This window comes from Nelumbo nucifera, chromosome 3, assembly GCF_055504915.1.
Source record: "Nelumbo nucifera cultivar China Antique chromosome 3, China Antique-T2T, whole genome shotgun sequence".
NCBI lineage: Eukaryota > Viridiplantae > Streptophyta > Magnoliopsida > Proteales > Nelumbonaceae > Nelumbo > Nelumbo nucifera.
The window spans coordinates 28965596-28984763 of record NC_142651.1 but is presented as its reverse complement, the minus strand read 5'-3'; the positions used below and the strand labels follow the sequence as shown (position 1 = coordinate 28984763).

The following is a 19168-nucleotide window of genomic DNA, read 5'->3' as shown; positions in this document are numbered from 1 at the left end:
CCATTTTGGTTACTCCCCTAAACATTTCTTTCCTATTAATTCCTTGCCTTGCACATGAATTGTCTAGATTGTGTTCTGATCTTGGCACCCATTTAACTGTTGCTTCCAATTCCTTTACTAGGCTGCTTATCTCTCTTAAAGTGTGCCTGTAATGCCTTGTGCCTTGATAGTTATTTCTTAACCATCCTTCCACAACTAGAGAATCTCCTTCCACTGCTTTGTTACTCAAATTTGATCATCCTTCCACAATGCCTTGTGCCTTGTATCTTGATAGTTATTTCTTAAGCCTTGTGGGTAGCCATCAACTCAGCTCTTGTAGAGTCCCCATAGCCTGTGGGACCTGAAAAAAAAGAGCTATTTCTTTCTTTCTTTTTTTTTTTTTTTTGAAGCCTAAAGAGCTACCTCTTTGTTTTTTGATAAATAAAAGTTCATTAAGAATTCATTATCAACAAAAAGATAAAGACTGTTACAAGCATCCCAAGTGGAGGCGCAACGTGCAGCCTCACTTTTTAAAAGAAAAAAATAGCACAAAGGTTACAATTGGGCCCAATACAACTGATCCCTAGTTACTCTTTGCTTGGATAGAAAGTTAGCAAATGCATTAGCCTCTCTTCCCATCTGTAGAGAAGATGGGCTGAAAGGCCCATAGCCCACAGTTATGCTTTATATTTTTTATGTTCTGTTCTGTTAATGGGCCTATTAGCATTAGTTTTCTCTTGTTTTAACTAGCTAGCCACCCCACCATGGGCTTACTTGCAATTTTCTGATAATTAGTGATTAACCATTTTAATTAAAAGGATTAGGGAAGGGAGAGAGTGTACGATCAACTCATCTCTTTCATCCCTTTCTCTTCCGTCGTTCTTTCTCTTCTTCTCCTCTTTTTTGTCTTTTTGCCTCTTCCTCCCTTTTTAATCAGATATTATTTTCTTTATTTGAGATTTCTTTTCTTCTTGGTATCAGAGCAGGCCCCTTTTCCTTTTTTTTTCTCTTTTTCTTAATCCCATAAACAATGTGTATGAAGAACTGAATCAATGATTGATTGAAGAAGATACTCAACCTAGTTGGTAGTGGTTTCAAGGAGAAAGGAAGATTGCTCACTTTTCAAAACATGTTTTGGAATTTTGCCCGAAACCCTAGACAATTGGAGATTTCTGATTGCGGGTCCCATAGGAGGTTTCACCTTGGTGCTCAGTGGTTGAAGGGGTTCTCCTTTATTTTGTTGAAGATCGATCCAAGCGGAGTTTGGTTCTGGGAAGCCTACAAGGAGCGGCTGCTATTTCTCTGCTTCTCTCGGGTGCTGGGTAAGGCGCAATTCTATTGTTGGGGATCTGTGAAGGTTGGTATTTGCTGTTTTTCTTTTTTGTCTTCCTTATTTGTCATCTGAAGATTGTTTTGGGATTTTTTGAGGAGGGTGGATGTGTTTGGAGTTGAGAATAAGCTTGGCTTAGAGTCCGGACAGGTTTTAGGAGCACCCGTAGACTCTTTATTTTCTGTAACCATAGGGAAGCTTGATGGGACTAACTATCTAGCATGATCACAATCAGTAAAGATACATGTTTGTAGTAGAGGCAAGTGGGGATATATTTCCGGTAGCAAGAAAGCACCAAAGGAAGATGACCCATCTCATGAAAAATGGTTGCAAGAGAATTACACTGTTATTGGGTGGTTAGTGAATTTGATGCAACCCCAAATTAGTCAGCACTATCTATTGGATCAATTCTGCTAAGGAGATATGGGATAGTGTTGCTGAAACCTATTCACAAAAATTGAATGTGGCCAAAGCATACAAGTTAAGAAGTGATGTGAACAATCTGAGGCAAGAGGAGAGACCTTTGGCAGTCTATTTCTCAATGCTGAAGTCCTTGTGGCAAGAGATAGATCTCATGGAAACTATTGTCTGGGAAAGTACAAAGGAAGCAGAAACATATAGTAGATTGGTTGAAAGGAATAGAGTCTTTGAATTCTTGACAGGGTTGAATCCAGAATTTGACATTACCAGGCAGAATATCCTAGCTAAAGACAATGTATCTTTGTCTTAGGCTTATGCCATGGTGAGCAGTGAGGAGATTAGGAGGCTGGTTCAGGTTCAAGGGGCAATTTCAGTTGACCATTGTGCTAATATGAGACTGAAACCCAAGGCAACTGAAGGGAAGAAGGAGGTTATATGTGAGCATTGCAAGAAGCTGAAACATTCCAATGATACATGTTGGAAGCTGCATCCACACCTTCCACCTCGCTTTAGAAAGAAGGCCAAAAATGGGAAGATTGGGAGTGCCAATGCAGCCATAGTTCTAGATAATGACAGGAGTGCAATTGATGAGAATGCCGCTAGTGAGCAATTAGATGTAATGAAGGTTGAGTATGAGAAATATGGGAGGATGATTAGCTATCTTGAGAGTGCAACCACTTCCTCCAATCCTTCAGGCAATCCAACTACTTTTGCATTTGCTCATTCAGGTATACGAGCTATTGCCAACCATGCAACCATCTTAGGTAATCGTAGAATCCCTTGGATTATAGATTCTGGAGCTTCTGATCATATGACCAACATTTCTACCCTATTTAGTTCTTATGACCTACTTTCTAGCTATGATAAGATTACCTTGGCCGATGGCTCTCTTGCTCCTATCTCTGGCAAGGGAGTCATCAAGGCCACTGACTCCCTTTCACTTACTTTTGTCCTTCATGTCTCTAAGCTGCACACTAATTTGATGTTAGTGAGCAACATAACAAAATCCTTAAACTGTAGTATAACATTTTTTTCCCTCTTATTGTGTTTTCCAGGACCTGAAGTCTTAGAAAGTGATTGGGAATGGCCATGAGGCGAATGAAATGTATCTGTTGGATACTCTTGGACAAAGCCAAGACAGCCTGAGAGAGTTGCTTTTGGGTCTACTTCTTCAGAGTCTTTTAGTCGTGTCATGTTATGTCATTTACGTTTGGGCCATTTATCCTTTCTTGCTTTGAGTCATTTATTTCCAAAATTGTTTAAAGGAATTAACATGTTTAGTCTTCATTAGGAGTCGTGTGAGTTTTCAAAACATTGTAGAGACACTTATTCCTTGAGTAATAAGAGATCCACTTTTCCTTTTCATATTGTGCACTCTGATGTGTGGGGGCCGTACCACTTGTCTTATATGGGTGGCTATTAATATTTTATCTTGTTCATTAATGATTTTTCTCGGTATACTTGGTTATTTTTTATGAGATCTTGTGATGAGGTTCCCAAACTTGTGAAACAATTCCATGAATTTGTTCTTACCTAGTTTGATACAAGAATCATGATATTTTGGTTTGATAATGCAAAAGAATATTTTGAGAAAAACCTCACTTCATATCTCATTGACTTTGGGGTTATTCACCAGAGTTCTTGTGTTCGTACTCTGGAACAAAATGGAGTAGCTGAGAGGAAGAATTGTCATGTAGTTGAAGTTGCAAGGAGCATTTTGTTTGCTTCACATGTTCCTACAAAGTTTTGGGGGGACGTTGTTCTCACAACAACATACCTAATCAATTGTATGCCATCTAGAGTCTTGGGCTTTAAGTCTCCTTTTAATCTTCTTTATCCAAATAAGGAGCTTTTTTCTCTTCCCCTTCGAGTCTTTGGCTGTACCTATTATGTGCACATTTCTAGTACCTAGAGACATAAGTTTGAATCAAAGGCCCATAAGTGCATTTTCCTTGGTTATGCCTCCACACAGAAGGGTTATTGTTTATTTGATCCTAGTAGTAGCACTCATTTTGTCTCAATGGATGTCACTTTTGCCGAATCTACTCCCTTCTATGGTTCATCTTAGGGGGAGTATTCTTCACAGTTGTTTGCACTCCCCCTTCCGATTCCTATTGAGTCTTCTTCTGTTGAGTCCAGAGGGGAACACTCATCCTCTAGTCCCTCCACTATTCTTGTTTCTTCACCATTGCCTCCTCATCCTCCTACTATTCACAGGTGGTAGTAGTGGCAAAGGACCAGGAGTGAGCAAATTGTTTCTCCTACATCACATGAGCCTCCTACACTTCCAGTTGTTGGAGGAATCCTTATCTCTTATGGTCTCTCCAATTCCAGATAGGCTTGGGTTACCCTGACTGTTCTCATCAAAGTTTAGTTTCATAAAGCCTTTCATGGGTGGTGTCCAAATCAGCTGTGTTTTAGTCTTCTGCACTGAACTAGAACCCACTGAAAACCAATTCCTTCAAATTTCATCAAAGGAGAAATATCTAAACAGTTCCAAAGTTTGTAGCTAATGTATAGTTCTAGTCATTATACAATCCATAATTTGTTGTGTAATATCTAAAGAGCTACCTCTTTGCCAGCTGTGTTAAGAGATTCATTGGTGGCTTATTTTTTTAAAAGATCCCAAGCAGAACAACTGATATCCATCTTTATTAGAATTCTGGTACTTCCAAGTTCCAACAAAATTTAACCTAACAGTGATGGTTTCAGTAAATTTTTTGGGTAAGCTCTAAGTGCTTTCCAACCAAACTTAAAACAAATCCAACTGAAGATTTCAGTAAAGGGAAAATTACTTAAACCTCTCCCATGTTTTCTGACAAATCTCTTAGGTTAGCTTTACCCCAAAGAGTCAGCTGAAGCAAGCAAATGGCCCAGGTTCCTAATGCTCGATGGTGCCACTGCTTCTTGTTCAAACTCTAAATGACCTGCTTTGGTTCTTCTTCTAGAATGATTTTCTTCATGTCATATGTTCTGGCTATTTCTGAGCTGTCCAGTTTTCTGCCACATTAACTGATGAAACTCCAAGAATATCTGCCTTGATGAAGGTTACTCTCCCTTTGCAATCGCTTCCTACACAATCACAAGCAATCTGACCATCTTATCTTTTATAAGCATCAAAATTAATTTTATATTCCTGATCCTTTTGTCAGAACTATTTGATAATTACACTAGCCTTCTTATTATAAGATTCCGAGGCATTTAACTCCCACATATAATTTGGACATGATCCACACTTTTCTATTATAATAGGTGGGTATTCCTTTGTATTTTTTGAAAACAATTTCTTTCCTAACAAAAATTACACATTGCCTATAGAAAGAAAGCGATTTTTTTCCCAGTAGTGCTTAGAACTATCATTTTTATTAATTACTTTTACCACCATAATTAGATGTGTCTATCATCCAGTTTTGTACCTGGGCATGCCTCCTCTATTGTTATCCAGATCTGCTGTGCCAAAGGGCATTGCATGAAGATGTGATTCTCGTCATCCATGGGATCATCACAACTTGAACATTCTGGATTAATATTCAGACCCAATTGAATAAATGCATTTTAGTTGGTATTTTACCATTAATTAAGAACCACAAAAAATTATTTTTGGGTAACACTTGATTCTCCAGATCTTTTTCAAAGCAGATTTAGTTGTTAAAATTCCTTTTGGGTTCCCTGTCCAGATCATTTGATCTTCCTTGTTATTGAATGGAAATGGGATTGCAAAGATCTCTCCTTGTTGTTGAGTAACCAGTCTATGGAGCTCTTCTTTTTTCCAACTTTTGTTCTCCCAATTAACTAATTCTGAATTTTTTTTCTTTCAATTGTTGAGAGGATACTTATTTGGATGTACAACCCTGTATCTTGATCTCCTTAAAAATTTCGTTTCATGTTTCAAATAAATATGCAAACACACCCCTTCCGTTAATTGTCTTGATAAAGCCTAAAGTTTATATAAGTAGGTTTAAAGTTTTTAAAATCTTGTTTTTGCTCATGAAAAGTTTATTGGGATGAAGATTTATCAAATTACCACCCCCCCGAATAAAAAAGGTGATTCACTTTATGTAAGTAGGTTTCATTGTTTCATTTCATTGAGTGCATAAAGGCCAAATTGGGATTGAACTTGAGCATCCCCTATTAGCAAAATGCCATACTCAAGCATTTGAAGAGAGAATAACAGTGTTCGCTATGTACATTCATGACAAGGACTCCATTGACAGCCCTGGATGTGGTACCTCCAATTGAATATGGATTCTAAGTACTCAACTGAATGGATGATCTTCAAGTGTTTGAACAATCTGTGTAAATGGTGAAATGAAGTACTTCATTAAATTTTATAGCTGTTGGCATTCTTCATTCTTATAAGATGGTCAATACTTTTCCAAATTGTTGAAAAATTCATACTTTAGTGCTCTACCAACTTTTGGGAATATTCATTGGTAGTTATTTTATTGGTTAGCAATGCCTTGGTAATTTGTTTGAGAAATACCTGTGAAAGCTAGGATCTTATAATGTCTAGCTTATCCAACTTTATGTGTCGCAGCTTCTTGAACCTGGAAGATACATATGGTTGTTGAAGGCCCTGTACGGTCTTCTTATGTTGCTACCGCAGGTATGCCTGAACAGCTAATTACTTATTCTCACCCATTTCTTTTTCTTTGTAATCCATGATTGTGTCATTGTGCAAGTCAAAGTGGGGGAAAAAACTTGGGCTGGAAAAGTTTTCTCCACACATTAAGAATTTTAATAGGGTTGGAAAGGTTAGTTTCTGCCCATAAAGAATCTAGATGTTGGCCATTGAACCTAAGTTATCTTGTAATCTTTTGAATACTGAAACAACTTGAAAGGTGATGTAAACTGATTGAAATATCAAAAAAGAAGCTCATTCAATGCCAGCAAAATTCAGCCTTCAAAACACATTGCCAAGTGGATCACATATCATGATCTGCTTCAAAATTCAGCCTTCGAAAAACATTGAAATATCAAAAAACAATGCCGATTTACCAAATCCAGCATTTTTAATGCACCAACTATTGGGTGTACTTCTTGACATTTCTTCTTTAATATTGGTTTGTGCAATTTATCCCTTCATTGGTAGTTCATTCAATGCAGCAAAGTACAGCTTTCAAGATACTGCGAACTCGACTGAGAACTGTACCTTCATACTCCTTCAATGGTGAGCAATTGAAGCGAACATCTTCGGGGAACCCATACTCTCAGATTTTACATCACATGCCAAGCGGATCACATATCATGGAGGATGGTGACAAGAATCAGGATCCGGGGAATGCACATAATGGAATCAACTTTGCTTCACGGTTGCAGCAGTTTGAGAACATGCAGCACCAACATCGTACATGTGCAAAATCACAGTTGCAGTCTCGAAATTCCATTTCATCCAACTTATCCCAGGTTTGCTGAACTACCAGGCTACATTGTACACCTACAAGTGCCTTGTAATTCTTGTTTGGGGAATAAGAGAATTTGATAATTTAATGTGCAGGAGGTTCAAAGACCTTTGGAAGAGTCCCGCCGACCTTCACCCATGCCGGATATGACGCGACCTCCTTCAAGGTCATCATGGAAAGGGCCAGGGCAATAACAACAATGATTATGTTTATTTTTCTTTTTTGTTTTTGCTATTGTTCACCTTTGCTATTCCACCAAGCCTTTGACAAATATGCGGATCCATTTTATATTCGCAAGTCAGAACATCATCTGGTAGTGTAATTGTAAAATTGTATATCTTGGAGGTTTGTTGTGTTGAATTTCTGGAGGTTGTGGTGGTAGGAATTGTGCTTAATTGGCATAAGCCTGGGCATTTCCTGGGCTATTCTTTTGTGTTTATGGACAGGACTCGTGCTCATGTGGTTCTGTTATTTTTTTATTGAAGGCCACATGAGCAATAGAGAGAATTCGAATTTAGGGTATGCAGTTGGTTGTATTGTCCATTTGTTACTACAATTTCAAAGAAGTAAAGCATTCAGGGAATTATGTAAATTGATCTTTTGTAATTGTGTTTGTTGTTCCTTACCCATAACCCGTTTTCATTTTCATTCGATAGCCTTCTGTTAGTCTTGCTTTTTCTTTGACAGCCTTCAACAGTAGGCCGAGCATTATGAAGAACAAAGAAAATCATGACACCCTAAAATGTGTGTTAAGTGGTATCTACTGCGCTGAGACTCCTGGTGTTAATATACATATAAAATAATTTTCGGATTTTCCTAATTTTTGGGGGAAATCCAATAAATCTACTAATAAAAGTCTAAAACAGTAAAACATCATAGATCTAAATGAAACTTCAATATGAATTGTTGCTTGCTTATTTAAATATTTTTATATAAATAATACTTTTTATTTCTTCAAATAATCAATATGTTTTGTTTACTTATTTTTTTGGTAGATTAATTTATAAGATAAATAATTTTAGTTTAAAAATATATAGGGTTCATTAGAATTTCTAAGATACAGATAACGTGTGATTCAAAATTCAGTTAGTAGTCATAAATACTAATATAAATATTTTATTTATTATTATATAAAGAAAAGTATCATTTTTACATAAATTGCTTTTGGATCGATGGTTTTGATAAATCATTGGTAGAGATCATTTAAAACATATAAAATAAGTTATTTTGTAATTTTTTATTTTTTAGGAAAATTCGTAGACTATTAATCACAAATATAACAACAAATTACCATATTTTTACAATTGAAACACCAAAACACAGATCCATTGAACACGAGTGTTTAAAATTTAAATGAAAATAGTGCGAATACATATGCTGTCATTTTTCATGAATCGTGTTATATTTATATTTACACTGAACACATTTATATTTACACTCCTTCCAAATGGAGCCTTATGCAATTTTGAATTATTTTTGGTTTTTTGCAGGTTGGGGTCTCTCCAATGAGCTTACGTAATGAATACATGAGATAGTAAAATGACAAGAGGCTATTGTAGAGGATAAACTATGTTGTGAAAAAGTTAGCAGAGAGGTTCCAGGTCCAACTTATACGTGGTATTTGTATCGATTGATACGTATCCGAGACAATACTAATACGGTTGATACCTTAAGAGCATAAGTGGAATGTTTGGTAGCAGGTCCATTCCACCTGTGGTCACATGTCGGTGGTGTTGGATACTGACAACATGTCTCCATTGTATCATGTCGATATTTTCATATTTTGAACCTCGGCTTGGCAGAGACGTTACCCACTGAGACTGAGCTAATTGAATAAACCATTGTTCTACCGTAAGTTTCCAAGGGTTGCTCCAGATTTCTGAAGAAGCAGCATCAAATTTATCCAGGGCAAGTGGCATCCATGAGATTACTTGGTAACCTACCCAGTTTGAGATTGAGTCATTATTTTTTTTAAGTCTCAGTTTGGGGTTGAGTTATTCCGCCCCTCCACTAACATAAAATTTAAAACTTTTAAAAGTCCATTTTATCCGTTTTCTTACTTCTTTACGAGTTATGACATATAAATTAAGCTATTTTAGCCAACCCCATCTCAATATATCCTTACATTCTAAATCACTGAGATATGTATATCTTCCAATATTGAAGGACTAAATGAAAAGAAAAAGATGCATTCTTCCTTTTTCTTCTTGATTCCAATAAGTTCTCTTGCATTGGTAAGATTTCAAGTGTTTTTTTTTTTAAATGCAAAATCATCCCATAGCCATAGGTAACTAAGATAAAATGAAAACCAGCAAAACATAAATCATTCGACCAGTATGTGGTCTGTATCAGTCCTTGTCAACCTATGTCAATTCATATTGACATATACAATGCAGTATGGACCATATATGGTACCGAATCTATCGGCATATAGAACGAGTTGGCACCAAACCCATTTCCATGTTTGGCCTTTATGGAAACCAATACGGTATGCCTTTAGGAAATTTCTGTCATTGCCTTGCCATGGTCTAGAGCATGACATTCCGTTTCTCAGCGTTGTGGTTCAAAGAGTGCTTATTATATCCATCCTAGAGTCAACAACTAATACAACAATTTGATCTCTGGGTTCTTTAAGAGTCGCTTCAAGATAAATTTTAAATACACCAAGAGAGTAACTTTGTGTTGGATTAGAGATCATATGGAATTGAATTCTCAGCATTTCATATGAGCCTGAGAACTACATGAATCCTGTTTCGCCAGTCCGTTCTGTTTAATGATACATTCATTGTTAAATTATTGATGCTCAAATCATTTTTTTACTACTTCTACCTACCTATGTCCTTTTTGTTTATCCCCAACCCTTTAGTTCTAGCCCATTCAATTATTGAACCATGAGCCCTTGCCCTCAAGAGCAACTGATAATTGAGAAGGACTAGCGGGGATTCTAAGCACCAGGGTTCGAATTACCTGGAGCCTGGAGGGATCACAAAACTAGAGGTCTAACTTAAGGAATGTACAAGCAGGGTAGGGAACCTCTGGACAGATAAAGAAGACTCAATTCTAACACTTGATTAGAATTCAAATATGACAAGTTAATAATGTTGGGTGGGTTCTCTTAAAATGATTGTTGTTGTTGCTGGCTCAGTTTGTTATTGTGAGTTTTGTTTGCATTGGTGTAAATGCATAGGAGTGCAAATGGGCTGAGTGTAATTCTAGTTTACTTTTGCTTTAGATTTGACTGTCTTATTTGTTTGTGAAAAGTAAAATGGAATGTAAAATGAAGTGACCTCCACATTAAATGGAAGAGAATGGAGGTAGGAGGAGGATTATCTGTCTAGGAATGAGGTAGGATGTGAGACAATGTGGCTCCCACTTTATTATGAGAAAAAAATGAGGTTGGAGGAAGGTGGTGCAAGTTTAGCATCAGTTTTTTGGGATGCAAAATTTGCACGGTCATTGAGCACAAAAGAGACAAAAAGTACAAATTTTGTATCAGGTAAAAATGTAAACCATAATAACAAACAAAGTAAAACTAATTCACATCCGGTCAAGATTTGCACTGCACCCAAACACAACTTGCTAGAAAAATTTACAGGGAAGTAACGTGGATCATTAAAAATCAATCTGCTACCAGCAATATCTGACTTTTGACATCCTTCTATACCATCTTCCCTTAAGATACCCAAGAGATAAAGCAACCATTCAAGTCTGTAAGGGTGGTTGACTCACTGATTTATTGCAGGAAGCAATCCATTCGTGAAATCAAATATAAAATTGCAGGGTAAAATGCATAGGAGACCAGAACAACATTTATTTCTGAATCACTTGCATATACATAATCTACATAACGTTCCCGTTTATCTCCACTACAAAACAGAAGATTGCATCCAATCAATTTCCCCTTACAGAACTTGGAACCCAAAATTGGGTCTATGATTAAGGTCAAAAACAAACTTGACCAGCGGATGCCACTGCTGCTGACCAACATCAGAGACTAATATATTTACAACACCTGAAATCAGCCTTTCACATGCTTAACACAGTTGACACAGTTATAAAGCATAGATCTTTTCATGGTCAGAATTATAAGCATCAGGATCTGAATAAGCAGAGTACAGAGACCACGAGAAAGACTTACTGCCACTAGCCCTCCTAATCCGTCTCTGGGAGTCATCACTAAATATTCTGAAATGTTGTCGGAAAACAAAGTAGCACATGCTAACAAGAGTGCCCACAAGAATTGGTATACCCAATAATGTTATGGTAATAGCCATCCATGAGCTTTTATTCCCCACAACTATAAATGCCAATGACAAAAATGATCCGCAAGTGCTAAGACAGGCCGCCCACATTAGCTTGTTCACTACTGAAACAACCTGCTTTTGAGCTCTGGTATCCCAGGCAACCAGAGTGATCTGAACCACAACAACTGCTAGAGATATGAATAAAGATGTGGCATTCAAGAGGCAAAATACACGAAATCCAACATGATCAGCTATATGGGCTTTCCCAGCATCTTCTCCATCTTGAAAATATTGACCGGGCAAATTGAATATACCCATGAAAGCAATAGATGCAAAAAGAACTGCAACAACAGTCACAGAATTGGTGGTATTTTGAACTGCTTCTCTGTGCAGTTTCTGCAACTCTTTGGCAATTCCAGACACTCTTTTGTTGGTCTTTGCAGTCTGTATAAATTGTGACTGCACCTCGTGCTTTATATCACTAACAGTTCTTTTCAGCTCCATGGTTTCATCCACTTGGCCTACATTCCTAGCATATTTTGCACCAGCATCTACCAAGGCTTCCTTAATTTCCAATGAAGGTTCTCCATACTGGAGTTTTTCTGCCAAATCCATTGCAGTTTCTTTCTGATTATTTATAGCATTGACCTCTATGGAGGTATAGCTTAATAGAAGGATTACTATCTGAAAAGAACAGCGAGCATATATGAGAAAGACATTAAAATGAGTCGTACAAAGTATTCAAATTCTACTTTATTATGTCAACTGCTTCCATTATCATTTACAAGAAATAACATTTTCAACTGCTGAAAATATTTAACAGGGAAATATCAAACACCAAAGTAATGCATTCCTTTCAATCAATTGAGAAAGAAAGTAGAGACCAAGGGAAGAGCCTAAACAGAACCACTGCTGGACCAATGGCCCACAAAAACTCGTTAATATGAACCATAAATTAAAAATTCTTGGATCTTGTAACCATGATATTGGACACCTGAAGGTGCCAACACAACATTGGCAACAGAAGTATATCATGAATTACTAAGAGTATTTTTACATCATGAACACTTATAAATATATAGATAGTTTATTTTAATAAAGCATATTATAAGAAACTTTGTAAATATTGAAAATTCTATTGATACAAGCAGAGGAAATTTCACTTGGCCATAGAAAAAAATAAGTAGAGCTAAAAGCAAGATATCAGCATGTTGAATATGATACTTTTGTCCAATATTAAAATCTTGGATGATGAGACATTGAGATTACTTTTTGGTATTACATATTACACATTACTGGGGGTTAAGGGGTGGGGACAGAGCAGGATGCACATGAGATCCACTGACCTTACAACGGAGGGCCTGCAGTTATGTGGTTTGGTCCCATACCTCCATACTTGGAAGGACAACTATTGACAATCTCAGCTACTGGGCCATTGTCAATCATGACCATTGAGATTTAAGATTACCTATATCTATATCTATATCCATACCCATGTATGGCAATCTGGGGCTTGTGAAAACAAAAATTCCAAAATCCCAAGTGTGTAGTCTGAATTTACAGAAAACATAAGAGGGATACCTGGGGACGACATTTCCTTGTAGCTATATGCACAGCTGTGTTTCCCTTCTTGTCACGTGCATTTAGTATTGAAGGATCAGTAAGCAATATCTCCTCCACTACAGAAGGATCCTGACCTTTTACAGCCATATGAAGTGCAGTCTGGCCCTTCTTATCTTTGATAGAAACAATTCCTGGGTCTTTATCTATAAGTGCTCTTACTATTTGCAAATAACCATATCGTGCAGCAGTGTGAAGTGCAGTTTTCCCATTTTTTCTCACAATCCTTATTGAGCTCACATCTGCATCTAATATAGCATTCACTACATCCAAATGTTGCTGAACAGCAGCTGAATAAAGAGGACTAGTGTTTGAGGGATCACATGATTTTGTACAAAGCTCAGGCCACATGCTCAAAAGCTCTTTGACAATCCCTGTGATAAAAAAATAGTAAACAAATATTTCATAAAATAATAATTAAAATTAATAGAATGTTTGAAATTTGGTAAAATGCCAAAGTTATAGGAAACTGGTCCGAGCTTATAAATGTTGGAAATTAAAAACTTCCTAGATTTTAAACAAAATCATAAGATTCCCAAATCCCCTTCAAACTCTAAGACCATACTTGCAAGAATTACCATGACTTCACAGTGCCAACCAATGATTTGAATTCCAAAAATGATAGAACAAACTGTTTTTGGTGAACCGTTATATATATTTTAAATTAATAATGTGGATGTGATTGTGTGATATCTTTGAATTTAATTGTAGAAATTGAAGGTTTAAAGATGAAAGTTTAATCAATAAGTAATGGACCTGTTTAATGTCAACCAAAACACCAACTTAATTCTATATGGCAGTGAAGACATTAAGACATGCCCAAGGGTTCAAATTTGAAGGAAGGTGAAGATAGATGGGATGATAGAGGAGAGAATGAGATAGGTATAAATGGTAACAAACATCAACTTGTCAAGAGCCTAGATCTTGGTTTTGGTCATGGAATCACATGTGAGCTGGCTTCTTCCAACATGATGAATGGAACTAATTGATGTTTCTATGTGCCTAGATCCTTTAGGCTTTTCTCTTTTATCTTTTACTTGTTTATTTTATTGCGTTAGAGTTCATACCATAATGGAATGCACTATTAAGATTGTGGATTCAACATGCCACATTTGATGCGTAAGTTGTTTCATACGATGAAGGGATGTTGCTACAGAAGTATCCAGGAAAACATTGAACAATGTTTACAGGAAAGCTTCTATAGGAGCAACTAGGGCAATGTTTAGCAATCAGTATAATTGTTAGAGGTTCCTGACACTGCATCACAAGTGAAGCAGTTAACTACTGAAATCCCAGCTTAAGTATTTGCACTTGGTATTGTTCACTCTCCTATGAGGCTATGACTATTGCAACATTATCAAATCTTTAAATCCCTGATTTGATCAAATAGATCCTATTATTTATCCTAATTTATCAGGAATGCACATTTTCATGAAACATGGCAGGACCACTGAAATGTATTTTAAAGTTCCTGTTCAATTTTATTTTCATAAGTTAAAAGAATAGTAATGGAAGAAGGATCTATTAAAAAAAAACTAAATTAATTTCATGCTTTTGGGGACTCACATTATAAATGTAGTCTTCCTATTTCCAGAATTCTCCTTGAATTTATAGCAGTGGACATAAGGTCCATGTGATTTACAACTTGGTCCTAGGAATTTCTATCCATTCTCATTGTAGGGTGAAAGGAACAATCAAAGTGAAAATCATGAGATTGAAGCCTGCCCGAACTATTAACATGCTCATATAATAGCAGTGAATATCAGATCACTCTTATCTATATAAAAAAAGCAGATCACGCTTACTGCACAGCATATATGGCTCCTACATCATAACAATTGAAATTTTATACTGGACACATCACTGAGATTATTAATGATTTATGTACAAAATCTCAGAAAACGAAATGAAAAAAAAGAGAGAATGAATATTATGTTATTTGATGGTAGAAGAGTATTTATAATTACACCACCGACTCCAGGCAACTTGTGCCAGGATACTTAACAAACTACATAACCGCCTAACAGATCAAAGAACACGTGGGCAAATCCTTCTCTAAGATTATGAACTTCAACCTCATTTTTTGTAGGAGATACATCCAAGTTATGGTGTAGAATCATTCATATTTATCCAGAGTAGAATTGCATCAGCTCTACTTCTTATTTGACAGTAGAAGCACTTAGTTTGCAAAGCTGAAACAATCGCATAGAAAAAGTATGATCAACATATATGTTAGGAGACCTGCACCTACAATTGTGACAAATTCTGAAAAGCTGAAGCCCGGCTCTACCATTTACCTACAATGGTGCAGAAAGGAAACCTGCATCATAAGATGGATTTTGCACGTTTACCACTCCCCCCACCCCCAAAGGAAAAAAAAAAAAGAAAAAACTATAAAAAATGAAAGATCAGTGGCAAAAACTCAAGTTTTCCTTGCATTTAGAAAAAAAAAAGAAGTATTCCACTGTAATTAATATTTATCTAAAATCACAACGTCGTAATTCAGAAAAAAATATCAATAGCAAGATATGCACAAATCTAATCTCACAGCGAAAAATCAGATAATAGTTTCTCCATCATTCAACTTAAAATCTCACATCAAAGACTTATAGTTCTATTAACAATCTTTTCCACATCAAAAGAATTCCACAAACAGTTCAAAGAAATCACACATCATCAATCATAACAAATTAACAATGAACCAAATTTTCAGGAAAATAAGGTACCCAAGTGTCCGCGCTTAGCAGCAACATGAAAAGCATCTATATTCATCTTGGACCTTATCATCACTGTCTGGAGATTACAGAACCTGATCAAGTAATTAAAAATCTCCTCAAAATTATTGTCAGCAGCGATATACAGAGCTGTTTCTCCAGCGTCGTTCTGCAGCGCCATTAAAAAAGAAACAGAAGCTTGATCCTCTCCTTCATCTCCGCTCGACTCTTTGACAACCAGCTTCAACGACTCGAGATCGCCGGACCGGGCGGCAGAGAAGAAGGACTGATGAGAGATGAGCCGAAGCGATGTCGTGTCCATTAGAGGAAAATTTTGTGATTAATTTTAGGGTTAGGGTTCTACTTTGTCCTTCTTCAATCTTCTTCTTCTTCTTCTTCTACTCTGTGGAAGAGAAGTTGTCAGGAGATATAGCTCATTAGCTCTATTCATTAAAACTTTTCCTCTCGGGAACACTTGACAGTAACTCGTCCGTTTACAGTTTACTGACCTTAACTCGAAACAGTTAAGCACCGCCGTGAGCAGAGATCACTTTTTATTTTATCAAAATAATGAAATTGAAAAAAGGAAATAACGGCAGTTATGACAGGTATTTCCGTTTTTTAACTGCTCTAACGTCAACCCCGTTAGTCAACAAACATCGCTCAACAGGATAAGGCCGATTTGGACCGTCCATTTAAAAGGACCCCACCTTTGAGATGAGATGGCCATAGATCAGTAGGTCCAACTCAATTAGGTACGCGTAGATACCAACTAACCGCTGATGTATGATTATGCCATGTGAATGGTAAGATGTGAGTTACTGTAAACGCCGCCCTATGAAAATCAGGTGGATAAGGGATTTCTGTTAGAAATTAATCAATTAAAAATTTATATTTAATTTAAGAGAAAGTCTAACGTGAGCCACACCGACTTGGCTTATAAATGCACAATAATGGCAACAACGTCATGATCTAAGGGAGAGTCCACGTGCGCATGTTAGCAGATTCCATTTATGATTTATCTATCTAACTATCTTTTGGTCATACTTGTACCAGATCCTTAGTCGTGAAGTTATCGAAGGAGAGGGAAGGAGGAAATCCAATCAAGCCTAAGAACCGTGGATCAGAATCAAAGCCACTCGTTGACTCAACTCAACATAGTTAACTCTTTAGTCTTTACCCCCTTTCAAGTCACTTACTATATTGACTGGATCTGCTACTCACAAATGTGCGCCTCACAAGTATATCCGCTGTGCATTGAGAACATTTCCCGTAAATAATAATAAATAAGTACGGAAGATGTTCTCAATGCATGATAGGATGTGAAACATATGTGAGGCACTGTGTGTGAGGAGTAGATTTGGTCTCCTTAGTACAGTAGTATACGCCCCACAACGTCTTACAATACATCTCCACCGTGTATTAGAAGCATCTCTCGATGATATAGCAAAAATGATGATGTCATCATCGGAAGATGTTCCTAATACATGACGGGGATGTGTTGTGGGACATTGTGGGATGCAGATCTGAACTCCCAAATTGTTTCTTTTAATTTTTTTTTTATTTAAATTTTGTAATAATGATATCAACTTGGACCGGGTTATTTCGAACCCAACTCGAAAGGTCGGTTTGGATCGGGTTGAAACTCAGGGTTTGGATTGAAAATGAAAATTACAAATCCGATTTAACTTTGGGGTTGAGTTAAGGTTGAGGCCTTGATCAACCTAATCCAACCCAAAACAAATTTAATTTTATATTTTGTGTGTAACTGTGTACTTACATGGTGTAAGGCACGTTTTATGCATTTGTCTAAATAAAGTTGCGTTTGGAAAGAGTACAAATACAAAAATAATGAGTACAAATTCAAATGTCTGGTTTAGAAAAATTCAAAGTTGGTTTAATTTTGTATTGATTGATAATTTGGTATTCTTGTCAAATGATTTTTAATTGTAATAAGTATAAACTAGCGAAGGGGGCCCTGTATTGTAGGGGCTCGCTCATAAACCATCAGGCTTGAGTTCGATTCAAATTAGAGATTTGAGCTCGAGCTCGAGCTCGGCTCGAGTTAAAAGCTCGGAAGTTCGAGCTCGACTACCTTTGATTGCAGGTCTCTCAAGCAGTCGAGGTGCCGAGTTGAGGTCTCCCTCAATTGCCGAGGTGCCAAATCGAGGTTTTCCTTAGCTACTGAAGTGTTGACCTGAGGTTTCCCTAACAGGCGAGGTATCGAGCTAAGGTCTCCCTTAATTGACAAGGTGCCGAGCTAAGGTTTCCCTTAGTTGTTGAGGTGCTGAGCCGAGATCTCCCTTAGTGACCGAGGTGCCGAGCCGAGGTCTCCCTCAGTGGTCGAGGTGTTGTCTAGCTTGAACTCGATTCGAATTAGAGATTTGAGCTTGAGTTCAGAAGTTCGAGATCGGCTCGGCTTGAACTTGACTAACTTTGATTGCAGGTCCCCTAGCAACCGAAATGCCAAGTTGAGGTCTCCCTCAGTTGGAGAAAGAGTGACATTTTTGTAATTTGAAAGAAAGAAAAAACAAAAGAGAGAGTGGCATTCTTATAATTTTTATGAAAAAATGCAAAATATAATGTTAGATTCCATTTCCCTCATCCTCAAGCCTTCTTACATACACATTACGGCTTAATATATTTATATAGATATGAATGTGGAGACCGAAGTCCACCATTTTTATATTTAACAACTTGAGTGCAAAGTTTTGTTCTCATTTAGATGCAAATATGTTTTAGAATTTGTTTTTCTTGTCATTATCAATACGCAAATACACTCTTTACCCAACAATGCAAAACTGTACTAGCATGTGCATATATGTTGAATCAGAACCTGCACTTTTCCCAAATGCAGCCTTAGGGTAAAGATTAATTTGATGTTAATTATCAAATTTTACTTTTATGACATGCATTGAAACCAAGGCAAGTATTTATAATATTATGTAAGCAAGTAGGTATGTACATAACTACTTACCAAAAAAACTATGTATCCATAAATTCATATATATATATATATATTTATGATCTTTTGGCTGCAAGTATTTTTATATATATATATATATCTTATTTATGCATGTATATTGTATGCCAATTTTTTTCTAAAACAAGATAAGATAACTTTACTCTTTTACACATAATAATGCTGAAATTAAATTAACTTCAATCCTTGAGTGTAGCAAACAAGAACATTTTACAAAAAGTAGAGAAGTTGGACCAACCCAAATCCAACTCAACATAAAATTCTCCAGTTGTACTTTCAATAGCTTAGGTTGGGCTAGTGTTGATCTCAACCAAGGTTTTAAAATGCTAAAGGCATAGTTCAGGGGTAATGGCCCAAAAAGGTGAGGCTTAAGCCTAAAAAATTAAAGTTCATAAATGATAGGATAAAAAATATGGTATATCAAGTTAGAATGATAGAGGATACAAATATTCATTAAATAAAAGTTCATGAGTAGT

General features: G+C 36.6%; 2 protein-coding genes across 3 annotated transcripts in view; one reads left to right on the top strand and one right to left on the bottom strand.

Moving 5' to 3' along the window:
* Positions 1 to 7723, top strand: part of LOC104607578 (protein VAC14 homolog) — a 32080-nt gene extending 24357 nt beyond the window's left edge. Inside the window, exons 18-20 of one of the 2 annotated variants that reach the window (XM_010273277.3) lie at positions 6267 to 6335; positions 6836 to 7135; positions 7227 to 7723. In XM_010273277.3, the coding sequence (XP_010271579.1) occupies positions 6267 to 6335; positions 6836 to 7135; positions 7227 to 7325 (468 nt within the window). In that variant the 3' untranslated portion in view covers positions 7326 to 7723. Of the gene's footprint in view, positions 1 to 6266; positions 6336 to 6821; positions 7136 to 7226 lie in introns of those variants that run through there. The other variant, XM_088900456.1, reaches the window with a different exon arrangement.
* A 3195-nt stretch (positions 7724 to 10918) lies between these two features.
* Positions 10919 to 16187, bottom strand: LOC104607491 (ankyrin repeat-containing protein At2g01680-like). The gene is made up of 3 exons (XM_010273178.3): positions 15722 to 16187; positions 12957 to 13369; positions 10919 to 12059 (listed from the first exon to the last, which is right to left on the bottom strand). The coding sequence occupies exons 1-3, from the start codon at positions 16029 to 16031 to the stop codon at positions 11184 to 11186; spliced, it is 1599 nt and encodes a 532-aa protein (XP_010271480.1). The 5' UTR covers positions 16032 to 16187; the 3' UTR covers positions 10919 to 11183.
* Positions 16188 to 19168: the final 2981 nt, after the last annotated feature.

Excerpts from the sequence above, each read along its gene's own strand:
- LOC104607491 (XM_010273178.3), bottom strand. The coding sequence starts at position 16,031 with ATGGACACGACATCGCTTCGGCTCATCTCTCATCAGTCCTTCTTCTCT. Across the intron at positions 13,370-15,721 it reads TGCTAAGCGCGGACACTTGG|GGATTGTCAAAGAGCTTTTG; the intron begins GTACCTTATTTT and ends TTTTTATCACAG. Across the intron at positions 12,060-12,956 it reads CAAGGAAATGTCGTCCCCAG|ATAGTAATCCTTCTATTAAG; the intron begins GTATCCCTCTTA and ends TGTTCTTTTCAG.